The sequence below is a fragment of the Ceratotherium simum genome, chromosome 15 (genome assembly GCF_057802395.1).
Source record: "Ceratotherium simum simum isolate JZ-2026a chromosome 15, ASM5780239v1, whole genome shotgun sequence".
Lineage (NCBI taxonomy): Eukaryota > Metazoa > Chordata > Mammalia > Perissodactyla > Rhinocerotidae > Ceratotherium > Ceratotherium simum.
This window is the reverse complement of record NC_141914.1, coordinates 3901117-3918950: the sequence shown is the minus strand read 5'-3', so window position 1 is coordinate 3918950 and position 17834 is coordinate 3901117. Positions and strand designations below refer to the sequence as shown.

The following is a 17834-nucleotide window of genomic DNA, read 5'->3' as shown; positions in this document are numbered from 1 at the left end:
GAACAAAGGTGCTGATGGATAAAGTATTACCAATTTTGCAGAGAAAGAGCATTTGTAAGGGAATTAATCTAAGATGGTATTAACCCAAGGAGGCAATTCAATTTATGGGATAGAGTTTATTCCAAGCGGACAGATAACCTGAAGAGCACCTTAATGATTTCAGTGTTTGCTGTGTATTTTGTTTTTTCGGGACGTCGGGGGTGCTGTGAAGGGGCCTGGTTGTGTTTGTGCTGTCTTGTGCTGTCCAGTGGATGCTGTGTATTTTGTTTTTTCGGGACGGCGGGGGTGCTGTGAAGGGGCCTGGTTGTGTTTGTGCTGTCTCGTGCTGTCCAGTGGATGCTGTGTATTTTGTTTTTTGGGGCCGGGGGGGGTGCTGTGAAGGGGCCTGGTTGTGTTTGTGCTGTCTCGTGCTGTCCAGTGGATGCTGTGTATTTTGTTTTTTCGGGACGGCGGGGGTGCTGTGAAGGGGCCTGGTTGTGTTTGTGCTGTCTCGTGCTGTCCAGTGGATGCTGTGTATTTTGTTTTTTCGACGGCGGGGGGTGCTGTGAAGGGGCCTGGTTGTGTTTGTGCTGTCTCGTGCTGTCCAGTGGATGCTGTGTATTTTGTTTTTCGGACGGCGGGGTGCTGTGAAGGGGCCTGGTTGTGTTTGTGCTGTCTCGTGCTGTCCAGTGGATGCTGTGTATTTTGTTTTTTCGGACGGCGGGGTGCTGTGAAGGGGCCTGGTTGTGTTTGTGCTGTCTCGTGCTGTCCAGTGGATGCTGTGTATTTTGTTTTTCGGGACGGCGGGGTGCTGTGAAGGGGCCTGGTTGTGTTTGTGCTGTCTCGTGCTGTCCAGTGGATGCTGTGTATTTTGTTTTTTCGGGACGGCGGGGGTGCTGTGAAGGGGCCTGGTTGTGTTTGTGCTGTCTCGTGCTGTCCAGTGGATGCTGTGTATTTTGTTTTTTCGGGACGGCGGGGGTGCTGTGAAGGGGCCTGGTTGTGTTTGTGCTGTCTCGTGCTGTCCAGTGGATGCTGTGTATTTTGTTTTTTCGGGACGGCGGGGGTGCTGTGAAGGGGCCTGGTTGTGTTTGTGCTGTCTCGTGCTGTCCAGTGGATGTGTTCTTTCCCCGCTGCTCTTACGAGTGTATTTGTTAATGTCCTAGACACCGTGTAGGTCACAAAAGAGTTTTAATGTATTTTAATCTTTGATATGTCTTAATATCTTTTATATTTCATAAAACCTTATAATGTTTTAATGCCTTGTCATGTCTTTTACTATGTCACATTCATTTTTTAGTATATAGGAATTTAGATATGGAGAGGGTTCGATTCGTTCGTATGTAGCTTACAGCCCATCTGACTACATCGTTCATTGCTTAAGCAGCTGAGCCGTGCCTCCCTCACCTGTGAGACAGCATTGGTGTTTCATCTGAGAAGACTCTTCCTGAGCTCCTGCTGTGGGCTCAGCTTCCATAGATGGCATCCTAATGTTGCTAAGAGGAACATAAGATTTAATCTCTACTCTAGTGTGTGGAAGGAGGTGAGATGTAAAATACCTCATACAGTCTCTGCCACTTAGTACATGTTAGTGGGCTGAGTCACAGTGACTACGTTCTATTGTGTCTGTAAATGTCCCTTCACTAAGTTGCGGGTGGTACAGGTCAGTGCCAGGTTCCTATAAGGAAGCCAGGAACTACGCCAAGTCACACAGTAATACTGACAGGAGAACTTAGCAACGAGAGGAGGCTTGTCCCACCTCCTCGAGGCTTGAGCACAGCAGCTGTCACACGACTGCAGTGTGAGGTCACTGACAAGGTGTGAGTGTGGAAAGCAAGACTTCCTGTTCTCCCGGCTCGGGGGAATTGGTTATTTAAGAATTTTAGAGCAGATGAAGAAGGAGAATTTGTAGGTGCACATCATCTTGCTTCTTCACAGATTTTCTCCTTTCTGGAGAATAAGTACAGTAACATAGTCCTTGTGCTCTGTGCCTCCTTGAGTTGGCATAAATGCAGGCCCTCAGGCTTCCCTGCCTCTGGAATAAGTGGACAGAAATGGACCCTGCAGCTGACAGAGCTGGTGTCGCACTGTCATAGGGGTGGTGCTGGCACCCGGACAGTCCTCTTCGGTCCATTCAGGAACACAAAACAGAGTGTTAATTGGGGGAAAATCTAAATCTGTTTCACAATCCTGCAATCTCAGAAATAGCCAGTGCTGTCAATCAAAGATATTCCTAAGATAGTAACCAAGATGCTGACATTTTTCTGACTGATTTGTGAGCTTATCAAGTATTGATCGTATTTTCAGGGTGTTATGTATGGGTTAACATCAGATGTCATGTGTAAATAAGTGTTGCAGGGAGCAATTATCAAGTGCCCCAGCCTTTGCCCTTATTATGTGTTGAAAAAATTTTGAATTGTACTTCAATTAAAAAACAAAAAAGAACTGTGTGTAGGATGTCAACTATGGCCGATAGTCATGGTGCTAAGGTTGGAGCTGTCTTAGAAGACCTGATGTTGGCGTCTTCACTGACACACCCTGAAACCCTCATCCTCTTGTTGATTGCTGGCCTGCCTTTGTTCTGTATTCTTGTGTGCTCTTCCTCACAAGACCCTTGTCCTGCCTCCTCTGGAGGGCTGTCTCGGGTTAAGGAGGGCAGATTTGGAAGAAGGATGGAAGCTCTTTTTATGGGGCCGTGACTCCACTCTCTCTGGGTTCGCCCCGCTGCTGAGACGAGTGTGGAAGCCGCCCAGGGGGTGCTGATCGTCCTGTGGCCGCTGAGGAGGACAGGGACCGCCCAGGAGGACAGGGACGGCCCAGGAGGACAGGGGCTGCCCAGGAGGACAAGGATGGCCCAGGAGGACAGGGGCCGCCCAGGAGGACAGGGACGGCCCAGGAGGACAGGGGCCACCCAGGAGGACAGGAGCCGCCCAAGAGGACAGGGACGGCCCAGGAGGACAGGGACGGCATGCGCGGCGGCCTTGGGGGAACCCGCGGGCGCTGCCTACTGCCACTGCCTACGGCCAGAGTGCCGCGTGAGGCAGGCCGTGCATTCAGTGTCCTGTGTAGTGACGTGCGTGTCATAAGTGTTCTTTAGTATGTGTTAAGTACTTAGTTAAAATGGCGTGCAGAAGCTCTTAGTTGAGAGTGGAGTGAGTTGTGTACTGCCCCGCACTTCGAACATGTCACTGACTTTCTGGTGTTGCAGGTCATGTTAAGTGGATCCAGCATAAGCCATTGGACAGCGCTTTGTCAGTATTTATTACTATAGTCACTGCCCTAAGCACTTTATACGTGATTAGTTCATCCTTTAACTTGCTCAGGCCAGAAACTTCCGAGTTACCTTGGACGCTTCTCTTTCTCTCACACTGCATCTCCATCAGCCGCTGCCCGGAGCACATACGTCCGGACGTGAGAATCTGACCGCAGCTGGACACCTCCCCGCTGCCACCACCCACTCCTGCCTCAGTTGCGGCAGGAGAGTCCCAGCTGGTCCTTGTCTCTGCCCTTCCGCCTTCAGTCTATTCTCAGCCCGTAGTCAGGAGGGTCCTATTAAAATGAAGGTGCCTTCCCACCCTGCCCAATGTCCTTACCTCCAAGACGTAGAGGCTCCTCACTCATCTGACTGCGTCTCCTGCTCTTACCCCCTGGTTCACTCTGGCCTCAGGCACGCTGGGCACATGCCCTCTTGGAGCCTGGTACCCCTCTGCCTCTTCCCAGTTACCCACACACCTCACCCCTGCCCCTCACCTGTCGCAGTTTTATTCAGATGCCGCCTTCTCAGTGTGGCCTACCCTGCCTTCTGCTTAAAATCACAACCCCTTAACTTTTCCTAACTGCCTTCCTTCCTTTGTCATTCCAACGTTGTTTATCACCCACTAACACACTCCGTAGTTTTCTTTCTCATATCGTCTGTTCTCTCTCATCCCCATAGGAGGTGCACTCCCCATGTGCAGAGATTTTTGTCTGACTGGTCTTTGCTCCATCTCCAGTGCCTAGAACAATGCCTGGTCATAATACATGCTTATTAGGTGTTTGTTGAATGAGTGAATGAACAAATGTATAAACAAATGCACTGCCAATCCTGGCTCTGTCTTTTACTAGCTTGATTTCATCCATTCAGGCACATGTGCTATAGAGAAAAGGAAATTGTTACTACTTTCATGATAGCTTCTTTTTCTTTATTTTTTAAGTTTTTATAATAGCTTTATTGAGATATAATTCACACACCATACAATTCACCTACTTAAAATATACAAATCATTGACTTTCCATATGTTCAGAGTTGTGCAGTCATCACCACAGTCAATTTTAGAACATTTTCATCACCCCAAAAGAAGCCCCATGGTCAGTAGCAGTCCCTCCCCATTCTCTGCCCCTTAACCCCTCCAGTCTTAGGTAACCACTAATCTGTTTTTTTCTCTATAGATTCACCTATTCTGGACATTTCATATAAATGAAATCATATAGTATGTGGTCTTTTGTGACTGTTTTTTTTTACTTAGCTTGTTTTCAAAGCTCATCCATGTTGTACTGTATATGAGTACTTAATTCCTTTTTATGGCCAAATAATATTCCATTGTATGGATTTTCCACTTTTTTTCTCACATTTTGTTTATCCATTCATCAGTTGATGAACATTTGTGTTATAAGTGTTTGTGTGGACATATGTTTTCAGTTATCTTGGGTGTATACCTAGTAGTGGAATTGCTGGGTCATATGGTAACTCTGTATTTACCCTTTTCAGGAACTGCCAGACCATTTTCCAAAGCAGCTGCATCATTTTACAAACCCACCAGCAGTGTATGAGCGTTCGAGTTTCTCCAAATCCTTGCCAACATTTGTTGTTATCTGTCTTTTTGATTCTAGCCTTTCTTTATAGCTAGTGGGTATAAAGTGGTATCTCACTGTGATTTTAATTTACATTTCCCTGATAGCTAAGGATGTTGAGCATCTTTTCATGCGCTTATTGGCCATTTGTATATCTTCTTTGGAGAAATGTCTTTCAGATTCTTTGCTCATGTTTAATTTGGGTTATTTGTGCTTTTAATGTCAAGTTGTAATAATTCTTTATGTATTCTGGATACTAGATCCTTATCAGATATATAACTTGCAAATATTTTCTCTCGTTTTGTGGGTTATCTTTCTCTTTCATGATAGTGTCCTTTGAAGCACAAAAGTTTTTAATTTTGATGAAATTCAATTTATGTATTTTTATGTGGTTGCTTATGCTTTTGGTGTCATATCTAAGAAACCATTACTTAATCTAGGGTCGAGATTGACACCTATAGAGCCAGCCCTGATGGCCTAGTGGTTAAAGTTTGGCGCGCTCATTGCTTCGGCAGCCCGTGTTCGTTTCCCAGTCGTGGAACCACACCACCCATCTGTCAGTAGCCATGCTGTGGTGCCAGCTCATACAGAAGAACTTACAACTAGATATATACAACCATGCACTGGGGCTTTGGGCAGGGGGATAAAAAAAGAGGAAGATTGGCAACAGATGTTAGCTCAGGGTGAATCTTTCCCTGCCAAAAAAAAAAAAAAGACCTACGCCTATATTTTCTTGTAAGAGTTTTATAGTTGTAGCTCTTAAATTTAGATCCACTTTGAGTGAATTTGTGTGTGATGTGAGGTAGGGGTCCGATTTCATTCTTTTGCGTGTGGATATCCAGTTGTCCCAGCACCATTTGTTAAAAAGACTGTTCTTCCCCCACTTTGAGTTGTCTTGGCCTCCTTGTCAAAATCAACTGACTGTAAACTTGAGGATTTGTTTCTAGGCTCTCAGTTCTGCTCCACTCACTGTGATAACTTCTTGTACCTTGCTATCAGAAGTCGCTGAGGCGAATGGCCTCCCTGAGCTGTATGTATCTTGCTGGGCTCTGTTCTTATTATCTGGGAGCCTTGTAGTCATAGTGGTTTTCTGGAAGGCTGTTTACTTGGGAAAAGCTTTCAAGAAAGACACTATTCAGAGCTTCTTAAATTCCCTGCATAATTGGTGTTTTCTTTGCCTTTGTGGAGCTGTAAACATCGAAGTCAGTGATGATGACTTCCTCTCTTTGCCTTTAGTCATCTCAGCTCTCCCTGTAGCTGTCTGTTCTGAATTCCTGTTTTCCTCCTGGGGAGCTCTTCTGAGCCCCGGTGGAATCGGAGAGCAGGGTCAGGCGAGTTGCACACACTTGTGTGGCGTGACCTGGGTTTCAGCGCTACGTGGACTTGGGGTAAAGCTGTGCCCTGAGCAAGTGCATCCTTAGTGGACCAGCATCTGGCACATGCCCTGCTGCACCACACAGGCACATTTTCATCCCAGGCTGTTAATCTGAGAAGTTCATAATCTGAGAAGCTGGGAACTCTTTTGGTGGAAAGTCAGTTCTTACCGACGTGTAGAGATTGCCGGGCATGGCTGGAGTGTAGGTAAGTCCATTTGTCTGCTTCTCCCCGTCATCAGCCAGGTATAGTGAGCCCTGCCCAGGCATGTAGCCTCGCAGACTCCTAAGCACAGTTTAACATAGTCATCATTCAGGTCCTGTGCTGTGTGCCCACCACCAGAGTACCACTTTCCTGTGGGTGCAACAGTGTTATGCTGAGTTCTTTCAGGACACAGTTCGGGGAATAATAAACATGTAACTTCCTCAGAGTTGTAAGATAGAATCATCAGTTATCCAGTGGCCATTAATGTAGTGTATTTGTGTGCCATCGGTGTGCTAGGAGGCACGTGGGCGCACGCTCCATCAGGGTGCCTGTCGCCCTTGGCACGGTTGAGGCCCAGCATTTGTCCAGGTTTTCCTCCCTCTGGGTGAGTACACGATCAGACTTAGCCAGGCATGCCGGCATTCAGAAACTGTTACTCATCCGTTTATTCAATAACTGTTGACTGGAAGCTGCCTGTTATGCCACGTGCTGTGATGGCTGCTGGTGGCACACAGGTGAGGACAGACAGCCACAGTTGCTGTGTAGACCAGGCATCATACAGTGATGTTGTCAGTAACTCTGTCACGCATCGACAGATGGTTCTCATAACACGCGGTACTGTGAGAACGCACAGTAGTCACCTGTCCATTAAAACTAACAGAAGTGCCTGCCCGTGCTACAGGCACCTGACCTGCAAAGGTCAGGCCAGCCTCTGAGAAGGCGACAGGTAAGCTGAGGTCTTAGGGAGGAGTCAGCTTGCCTGAGGCTGGCGGGAAAGCCTTCCAGGCCGAGAGCCACGTGTGCCAGAGGAGCCGAAAGAGGACGCGTGTGGCCAGAAGCCGAGGCGAGACATGTGGGGTCTTCAGGACCAACTGTGTGGGCCGTGTGGAGGACGTTGCCCTCTGCCCTAAGCACAGAAAGAAGCCATTGAAATGTTGGAACCAAAAGCCACCTTTTATACAGCCTGTGAACTAGGTCTTAATGAAACACGTTAGCTCTTACTCAGATTTGTTGATTTCTGGATAGGAAATGTTTCAAGTTCTGTCTTATTTAGAGCAGTATTTCTCCAACTTCAGCGTGCCTAAGAATTACCTGGAGGACTTGTTAAAACAGATTTTTGGGCCCCAGTCCCAGAGGTTCTGTAAGTCTGGATGGTGTTCAAGAATTTGCATTTCTAGTAAGTTCCCAGAAGATGCTGCTCCTGGTCCTGTCCGTGGACCAGATTTTGAGGAGCAGTATTCAGAGCCACAGAATTAACTCACCTCTCTTTTGTCATCATTTTCCTTGTATGTAACCAGCAAAGGGTCATTTTTAGTCATATGATAACTAAGAAATAGTTTTTCTTTGTTTCAGGGGCTGTATTTTGTAGAAACCATTTTAGGGCTATACACTATAATTTATAAGTGTACCTTCTATATATGACATGTGATTGTATGAGGTGATGTGGTGGTAAACAGTATTGAGAGACATGGTCCCAGAAATCAAGAGACTTACAATTAGAAAGAAATCGTGATTAACAAAGATGTGTGAAAAATTATTAGTACTACCTTGACAGCCGATGAGATTTTGAAATTGAGGACAATACAACTTGGGATTTGGAAACAGTTGGTGTTCCAGCAAGAGTAAACCTACGTATTGTTGAATCCGTTTTTCATTTTTGTTTTTCTAGATCTAATTACTTGTTTAGACACTGCATCCAGTTTTTTGGAACCTGAGTTCAGGTATGACCATATTTGTGACTTTTTTTATTAAATGCTACTCCTCGTCTACTTCATCCTCATTCTTTATACACTTAGATTCGTGGACGTGGTGCGACACAGTCATGTTCTGAGACTTCATTATCAGAGCTTGTGAAAGCCATTGAGTCACCGTGTTTAAATTTTGCTTTAAGTGTAGCATTTGGATCTTCTCCACAATGAAAGTATAATTTTAATATACTTGAGAACTAGTCGCTCTTCAAACTCTGGCAAAACCACTAATAAAGATAGAAGAGCTGTTTATTTTTTTCTCACAAAAGAGAAGAGAATGATTTAGGCTACTCGAGAATTCTTCTGTGTCTTGCCCTGGCAGCATTTCTGCTGTTTCCCTGCTTCATGCCATCTCCTACCCAGACTAGAATGAACTTCCCATCGACTTCCCACCTCTAACCTTTGCTGGCTTTATTCTGCCGTTCACATGGCTGCCAACTTATTTTCTAAGATGTGTATCTCATCATTCCCCTGCTTAAAAACCTTCAGGAGCTCCTAATTAAGACAAAAAGTCGTCCAGATTCCTTAGTCTGGTTTTCAGGATCCTTCACAAGTCGTCCTTGGGCCACTTTTCCAGCCTCATCTCATTACTCATGCTGAAACGGCTCTGCATCATTTACGCTACTCTGAGCTCTCAGAACTTCCACCTGGAATACCTTTACTCCTCTCTGCTGGGCAAAATCATTCTCTTCTTCTGAGACCCATCTCGCTAACCTCCCCCCGACTTGCTACCACTCCCCAAAGAACCTTTGCTTTGTCTTCAAGCATGGTTCTCTGTGTGGGATAGGCGCGCTCCTCAGCACTTGTTGGGGTCCTGGTCAGCAGAGGGAACCCTGGCGTCTGTATGGCACTCAGCCTGCCAGAGGGTCAGCCATCTCGTGCCCTCCACTCTCCAGCGCCATCGTCACCACTCACATGCACGCTGCCATCCTCTCTCTCCCAGATTACTGTACTCTCTGCCTAATGCTGCCCCAGCGTCCACGTGTGGTTCCTTACAATCTGTTCTTCCCAGGAGCCACAAGACTTTTTTTAAAAAATATGACTCAGATTACATATATAAGCTGTCAGAATCCTTTATTGACTTCCTGTTTTTAGTTAGATATATATTCCTGACTCCTGGCCCTAGTGCACAGGGCCTCTGTGTGGTCTGGCGCCTGCCCACCTCTCTAGCCTTTTCTCAAACTAGCTTTACCTTCTGCCTGCCCTGGTCCTCAGCTCCTGACCCCCACAGGCAAGCCTGCCCTGGGGCGCGCTGTTCCTTGCAATCTGGGTGCGTTTCTTTTCCCTCCACTTACTCCGGGGACAGCTGTTAGTTCCCTGCTAGAGCTGCACTACCTAGAGCCCCGTTCCCTGAGCAGGCAGTGCAGAGCCCTGGGTATGAGCATGGATCCTGGAGCCCATCTGCCACACGGTTCCTCAGTTTCCTCATCTGTAAGTGAGAATGATAGCAGTACCCACCGCATAGGGTTCCTCTGGATTCCCTGAAGCCCCTGAACGCTGCCCGGCACGTATGCGTTTACGGAACGTCTGTATTACATTTATTGAGTCAGATTGCTCCATTATTCCATGGAGTGCTTTTTCCTCACAGCAGAATCACAGTCTAGTTAATTGTTTGTGTAACTGTCAGTGTAAGGTCCTCCCCCCGCCTCCTCACATGGGGATGTGAGCCCCTTGAGGACAGGTTTGGTTGACGTTTGTAAGCCCAGGGCTCCCCAGCACTCAGCAGCCGAGGTGGTAGACATTCAGGTACGTGTGCTGGATGGGTGGGTGGGTGAATAAATGAATGAATGCCAGACATTTTTTAGACCAACTTAAATTTGATCAATAGAGGGTGGGTAAAGTAAGTCATGGTTTATGCACCAAATAGAATATCATGTAGCTATTAAATATGATACATAGATGGTACAGTAGAAACATGTCTGCCGTTCCTCATGCGGTAAAATAAAACATATGCAGGACATGAGACAGTTTCTGTAAACCTGGGTGGAGACGAATGTGAGGATGGAGGGAGCGAAGTTGGGACGGGCCTTTTAGAAGTGCTGGTTCTCTCGGGGGAGGTTATGGAGTCTACACTGAACTGAAAAATGGATGTGTGATTTTTTTTTGGTCTTTCTCCCCAGAAAGTATAGCGTTATATGCCCTTTAACCTGTTTTCATTTTGCAGTAAGTACTGCCCAGCTGGTTGTCTGCTTCCTTTTGCTGAGATATCTGGAACAATCCCTCATGGATATAGAGACGTAAGTGGGATGTAGACTTACGTTCAAGTTGTGATAGAACATCTACCTATTGTATCATAGGTAGATGTGACCTATTGTGTATCTTTATCTTGATTTTTATTTTTTAGGAATTGTTTCTTTTTTAAAGTATGTAACGTTTTATTTTTTTCTTCTGCTAAAAATATGTTCTATGTTACAACATCAATAATCTAGCCCATGTTTATTGAGAAAACTTCCCAGATCACCTCGTTTCTTGAGGAAGTGTGTCCTATTTGTAAATTATCAAAAGAGAATTAAAAACAAACCTTGTCTTCTCCTGTCATGCAGTCCTCGCCATTGTGCATGGCTGGTGTGCACGCAGGCGTGGTGTCAAACGTCCTGGGCGGCCAGATCAGTGTTGTCATCAGCAAAGGCATCCCGTACTATGCAAGTTCTCTGGCCAACAACGTCACGTCCGTGGTGTGAGTAGGCGTGCTCTTCCTAGTCAGCATGCTGGGCGGTGGGTGGGGGCTAGTTAGCATCCGCAGTGCCCCTGTCCGAGGTGTCCGGGAAATGACGTGTGCGGCCAGCCCTCACACTGCAGGTGCTCCGTGTCTCGGGATCGAAGGCTGCGGCCGGGTCACACCACCTCAGCTTGTTCTCCGTCAGAAACGTCATTTGGAAGAGTGGCTTGTTTCTTTCTTTTCTAAGTGTTGGAAAAACCTGGAGTGAAAGTCGAGAAGTATGTTCCCCAAATCCTTACTTCATTTTGAAGATCAGGAGGCATGTCTACTCTGTCCTTATAGCCTGTGTGACCCAGATGGATCAGGATAATTGAAATACTTTGAATATAAATTAAATTTTGACATAAATCAGAAGTAGTTTTATTATGAATCCCTTTCATCCCAAGAGAATGTTTTAAGAATGTATTTTCATGGTATCTACAATGTTCCACTGTTGTACACAGCTTAGACTAGACATCAGAAGTGGGAGAAGTTGAAAGCTTAAGTAGAAATGCAGTACTCCCAGTTGGTTTTGTAAATCTTGCCTCTTGATATGCCCAGTACGGCAGACAGTACTGAGCCTCATTGAAAGCAGCTTCTCTTGAGAGGTGTGGGGCCAGTTTGTATTCAGAAGACGGGAGCATGACCCGCACCCAGGACAGTAGAAAGCAGTATCGGCAGACTTTCTGTAAAGGACCAGCCTGCAGATATTGTGGCTTTATGAGCCACGTGTCTCCGTCACTTTTTCTTTTTTGTTTTATTTACAGCTCTAACCACGTAAAAACCATTCTTAGCGCACTGGCTGTACACGGCAGGCCACGCATGGGCCATCGTTTGCACGTCCTGGTGGAGTCAGCCCCCATCATTCTTGGTTCTTCACATGCTTTTCTGCAGATCCTTTCATTCCTTCCTTTGGAGAGAATTTTTGTTTTCGTGAATTCTCTTCTTTATATTTAAAAAAAATAAGGCTGGGCTGAGTCCAGTTGTAACGATTTGAATGCTGTGCTAGCGGCAGGAGTGTGCCCCAGTGATTCTGTCCCTCCAGGTTCCTCAGGGCCTGTGACCTGCCTGTGGTGAGCTCCTTGCCGGCCCCCTCCATGCTCCCCACTGCACCTGTTCCGCATGTCACTTTGAAACCCAAACGCGCTGCTGCCTGTAGCTCTGAAACTCGTCGTCTGAGACGTTGCTTTCCTGTCCCAGATGCAGTCTCCCATATCAGTATCGCCAGCTTGTCTTCTCTTCACCCAGGAGACTGGAGCCTCGTTCTCTGAGAATTATACCCTTCAGTGTACTGTCCCCAGAGCCACAGAAAAGTATTAGGAGTCAATTATTTCACGAAAAAGAAATAAGTACACATTAAAGGTTACATGGACACATTTGCACGATCGTGCATGAAACCAGGAACTAGATGCTTGTAGAGAAAGTTGTTTATGCTGATTTCAGAAGTTGTTTTGCTTAGAAATGAGACTTTTTTGCATATGGCTATCCAGTTTTCCCAACACCATTTGTTGAAGAGAGTTTCTTTTCTCCATTGTATGTTCTTGGCTCCTTTGTCAAAGATTAGCTGTCCATAGATGTGTGGGTTTATTTCTGGGCTTTCGATTCTATTCCAGCCATTCGTGACAACATAGATGGACATTGAGGGTATTATGCAAAGTGAAATAAGTCAGAGGGAGAAGGTCAAATACCGTATGATTTCCTTCATTACATAGTAGATAATAACAATAATAAACAAACACATAGAGACAGAGATTGGATTGGTGGTTACCAGAAGGCAAGGAGGGAGGGAGGAGGGTGAAAGGGATAATTCGGCACATGTGTGTGGTGATGGGTTGTAATTAGTATTTGGGTGGTGAACATGGTGTAATCTATGCAGAAATAGAAGTATAATGATGTACACCTGAAATTTATACAATGTTATAAACCAATGTTACTGCAATAAACAAAAAATTTAAAAAAAAAAAGAAATGAGACCTTTTTTGCTAGGAACAGTATCAGTTGTCTAATATGTAGGCAGAGAATTTTCTTACTTCTTTATACAGTAAAATAAAAACAAGAGAAAAAGTTTTACTGAGATAAATATGGGGAAGCCATGTGTTATGTGAGTGTCACCAAAAAGCCTTTCTCTCTTTCAGGGGACACTTGTCTACCAGCCTTTTTACATTTAAGACCAGTGGTAAGCCTTTCATGGACTTTATAACTTATTACAGTTTATGGAGCACTGTATGTCAGGCCCTGTGCCAGCGGCTGTTGGTGCCCTTTCTCATTTCATTGTCACAACAACACTGTGAGGTCAGATGAGTATTTAATAACACAATGAATGAAACCAACTGGAGGTTTTGCTTAAATAGGGAAATGGTCCCGTAAGCAAGGAAAGTTTCTTTGAAAAGGCGATTTTTGAACTTGTCTGTAGAAGAAGTGAATTCATTCGACAGAACGTGTTCACTGGGTGCCTCATCTCATCTCCCAGGCTGCATCTGGTGCTAGTGAGGCAGCAGTGAGCAGAACACACCAAGTCCTGCTCTTTGGGGCTTACATTCCGGTAGTAAGATTGACAGTAAACAGTGAATAGGTCAATTATTGCTTATAGTATTATAGAAGATGTAGAAAACAGAACAAGAAGGCTTGGCAATGCAGGAGGGACTGGTGGGGTCAGGGCAGCGTCACGGAGAAGGTGGCATGTGAGCAGACACCTGGAGGAGGTGAGGGAGGAGCCTGGGCTGGGAGAGGGTCACGTGTCTCCGTTAAACTAACCGCTATTGCTTGTGAATAAATATGTACATTTCCAGACATCACACAAAGGTGTAGACCCGAGAAACCTGTGCCTGGTTTTGAAATTTCTCTGTTACAGTGTATTATTAGCAGAGTGTATGCTAATTAAAGGTACGATAGAAAGTTTGCAATGAGCAAGTTTATACAGATTTTGAATTTATAGTTGGAAACCAAACAACTTCCTTTGTTTCAGGGTGTTATGGAACGCTGGGGATGGAGTCTGGCGTGATTGCCGATCCGCAGATAACAGCGTCGTCTGTGCTGGAGTGGACTGACCACACAGGCCAGGAGAACAGCTGGAAGCCCGAAAAGGCCCGGCTGAAGAAGCCCGGCCCTCCATGGGCTGCGTTTGCCACTGACGAGTATCAGTGGTTACAAGTAGACCTGAACAAGGAGAAGAAGATAACAGGTGAGAGACACGGCCTTCTAGAGCAACTCATGACACGGATTCTGTTCGGGAACCTGGTGGCATCTAAGATTTTTATGGAAAATTGGGTCACTGGAAATTTCATTATACAGCTTTGTTTTCTTTATTGGTGTTATTATTACTGAAGATGCTTTTATGAAAAGCATGACAGAGGAGAGGAGTTGGTATTTAATTCTTATTAGTGTTCTTCTTTCATTGTGATAAGATTCTTTCAAGGTAGTGTTTCAGTAAGGGATCTTGAGACTTGTGAAGTAACCGTCTCTCACAGTCATTAAGAGACATTTATGTTCAGGGATCCACTTTAAGTGCTATAAAAATATTCTACATGTGCTGAGTATAAATTTAATTATTTAGAGCAACTTAGCAAATGGTCAGAATAATTGGTTGGGATTGGTTTTCTTAGATTTATTTTGCTTTGGTACTGAAAATAATCATCTTCCATCTGTTCGTTCCCACAAAGTCATTCTTACTCGGTAGGTGAAATGTATTTTACAATGACGTGAACACAGGCTGCCAGGGTAGAATAGCCCTTTCCTATGTGCGCCCATCCTTCTTCCCTGTCTCTACAGGAGACAAAGCCAAGGATCTAGTTACCATTGTGAGGAGACCTTGCACTTAGATATGGGAACGTGCCATAGGCAAGAATGCTGGCACGGTGCGTCTTAGGTGTGTATGCTGCAGTGCTGAACAGACTCCAAGGATCAGACCTCAGACCGTGTGTGCTAATGAAAGCGACTCTCCCTCCTCAGGCATTGTAACGACCGGCTCCACCATGGTGGAGCATAATTACTACGTGTCGGCCTATAGAATTCTCTACAGTGATGACGGGCAGAGATGGACTGTGTACAGAGAGCCTGGTGTCGAGCAGGATAAGGTAAAATGATTAACAAGGTATTTTGAAAAACACTTAAAAAAATGGGCCTTTGCTAAAAGTCACAGAAGCTGTCCTGTGTAAGTGATGTAAAAGTTAAGTATCGTTTGGTCTTGCTCTGCCCTCTTCTAGTTATTTTAGTAATGTTAGTTATTGGCTTTACCCTTCTAGGCATGGTTAGGAAATTCTCAGTGTGTCTGTGTCCCTTTTGATGATGTAAGGATAAGTACTTTCCTGATTTTTTTCCACTACATTTTGAACTCGGTTGTTCAGATACTTTATTAAGAAATTCTAAAAAGGAACTTTAATTTCTTATCTTTAAAAAGCTTTTCTTAACGACCCACAGAATGATGGAGAGCCTAATTTATTCCCAGATTTCTACTCTGTAGGCAGGGGAAACAAAAGAGCTAAAGACATAAATGCATTAAATTATAGGATAGTCTAGATTTGAAGGTCATTTCAAGGTCACCTCACCAACTTGGTCTTGGAAAACTTCTATTTTTCCTACCTGAAGAATTTTCTTAACTTCTGTAGTAGTTACGAAATTGTTGTTTTAGTTAGCAAAACACGATGATGCTAGAATGTGCCAGATCAGATGACGGGTGGAGGGGAGGCAGAGGGTGCTGTCATCTAGGTGTGTACTGCCTTCACGGGGAATCCTGGCCCCTGATCCACCACAAGGGTCTTGTAACTAGGGGGCCCTGTCCCCACAGCAGGCAGATGCCTCTCATCTAGAACTGGAATTATGAACATATTTGTTCAATAAAACTTCCTTATGGGTTTTGTTTCAATGGTACAACACTATCAGTTCTCTGTCATATGTGTGATTTGCTAATATAGCTTCAGTTACCACTTTTCTCATCTCTGTCCCGAAGCCTCCAGGGGCTCCCTTCTCATCTTTCATGTGGGTCTAAACTCTCCTGCTGCCTCACCAGGCCTGCCTTCCTCTCTTCTGCCTGGTACCACCTGGGCCTCATCCTTAGGGAGCCCCCACCACTGAAGCATAGAGCAGTGTTGTCTCATACCTGTCTTCTGCTTAACACCCCAGACTTGACCACTTTAATCTTAGCACATCCATGTTTATATGCATAATATTTATTATACATGTGGAACATAGTTAATTTTTTGAAATTATAAAAATTATCTATGCTTATATTATAAAAACATCTAACAACATTGAATAATATTTGTGAAAAAGAGTTTTTGCTTTATTTTTGAAAGATAATTTCACTGGGTATAGAATTCTAGGTTGACAGTTTTTTCTTTCAATACTTTAAACATGCTGGTCTGTTGATTTCTGGTTGGCGTTGTTTTCAGTGAAAATTCTGCTGTCATTCTTTTCTTTGCTCCTCAATATGTAATGTGCCTTTTGTTTCCTTGGCTACTTTTAAGATTCTCTTTTTACAGTTTGATTATGATGTGCCTTTGTGTGGTTGTCTTCATGTCTTTTCTGCTTGGGCTTCTTTGAACTTCTTGGATCTGTGGGTTATAATGTGCATCAAATTTGGAAAACTGTTGGACCCTTTTTCTTCAGATATATCACCTCCTTAATTCTAATTACATGGATATTGTGACTCTTGAAGATGTCTCACAGTTCACAGATGCTCTGGTCTTTTTTTTTTTTTTTTCAATCTTTCTCTGTGTTCTAGTTTAGAAAATTTCTATTGCTTTGTCTTCAAGTTAACTAATCTGTTCTTCTGCAATGTCTAATCTGCTGTTAATCCTGTCCAGGGTATTTTTATCTCCAATATTGTACTTTTACCTCTAGATTTTCCGTTTTGGGCTTTAAAAATTTTTTCTGTGTCTCTCTTGAACATGCTCATGCTTTTCTTTACCTCTAAAACATGTGGAGTGTATAAAACCTCTTTTAATGCCCTTATCTAACTAATTCCACCTCTTAATGTGTCACATCTGGGTCTTTTTCTATTGACTGGTATTATGGGTCATATTTTACATGCCTGGGAGTTTCTATTTGGTTGCCAGACATTGTGAACTTTATGTTGTTTGGTGCTGGATTTCTTTTTTATTATTCCTCCTTTAATATTTTTGAGCTTTATTCTGGGATGCAGCTGAGTTACTTGGGGATCATTTGATCTTTTCAAGGCTTGCCTTCTCGCTTTGCTAGACAGGACCTGAGTGGCCTTCAGTTGTGATTTTCTGTCTGTTGAGCTAGTGCTGTTCTGAGTACTTGCCCCGCTGACCCTGTGTTACACAGCTTCTCGATCTGTTGGCCTGGTAAGCTGTGCCCTGTGTGGCTCTGAGAATTGTGGTCCTGGCTCCTTTCCATGGTTCTTCTCCCGTCCACAGGTAGTTTCCATATAAGCAGCGGCAGATTTAAGGGGAAACACCTACAACCCTAGAAGTCTCTCTCTCCATGCAGTCCCTTCTCTCCTGCACCCTGCCCTGCAAATTCTAGCTGCCTTGGCCTCTCAGTCTCTGAGCTGTCTCCTCAAGTCTAGGAGAGCCCAGGGGCTCTCCAGACAGTCCTGGGCACTGGAGGGGCTCACCTCATTTGTTTCCCCTCTCCAGGGACTATCGCCCTGTGCTGCCCGTTGTCCAGTGTCTGGAAACCATTGGTTCATACATTTATCCGATTTTTCAGTGTCCTAGGAGAAGGGTAAATCCAGTCCCTGTTAGTCTACCATGGATAGAAGTGGAAGTCCTCCAAGTGAATTACATGAAATAACAGTCTTTCGCCTCACACGTTATCCTGTCTGCTCCCTCATCTACCCCCAACGCAGGGGTAACTGGCATAGTCACCTCACGCCCTTTCCCAGCCTGCATACACGCATGAGCACATATGTACAGACCAAGACAGCCTTGGGTTTTGCTTTCAGAAAATGGGAATGTATGTACAACTTGTTTTCATGGTATATTGCTTTTTAATAATATGCCATATTTGTGTGTGGTAATACCCAATAAAATTCAGGTTCC

General features: G+C 44.7%; 1 protein-coding gene across 1 annotated transcript in view; it reads left to right on the top strand.

The window, feature by feature from the left end:
* The window catches only part of DCBLD2 (discoidin, CUB and LCCL domain containing 2), a 79368-nt gene that overhangs the window by 43794 nt on the left and 17740 nt on the right, over window positions 1-17834 (top strand). The window contains exons 4-9 of the mRNA XM_087439484.1: window positions 8054-8105; window positions 10297-10369; window positions 10676-10809; window positions 12966-13006; window positions 13796-14011; window positions 14779-14903. Of these exons, the coding sequence (XP_087295610.1) occupies window positions 8054-8105; window positions 10297-10369; window positions 10676-10809; window positions 12966-13006; window positions 13796-14011; window positions 14779-14903 (641 nt within the window). The remainder of the gene's footprint in view (window positions 1-8053; window positions 8106-10296; window positions 10370-10675; window positions 10810-12965; window positions 13007-13795; window positions 14012-14778; window positions 14904-17834) is intronic.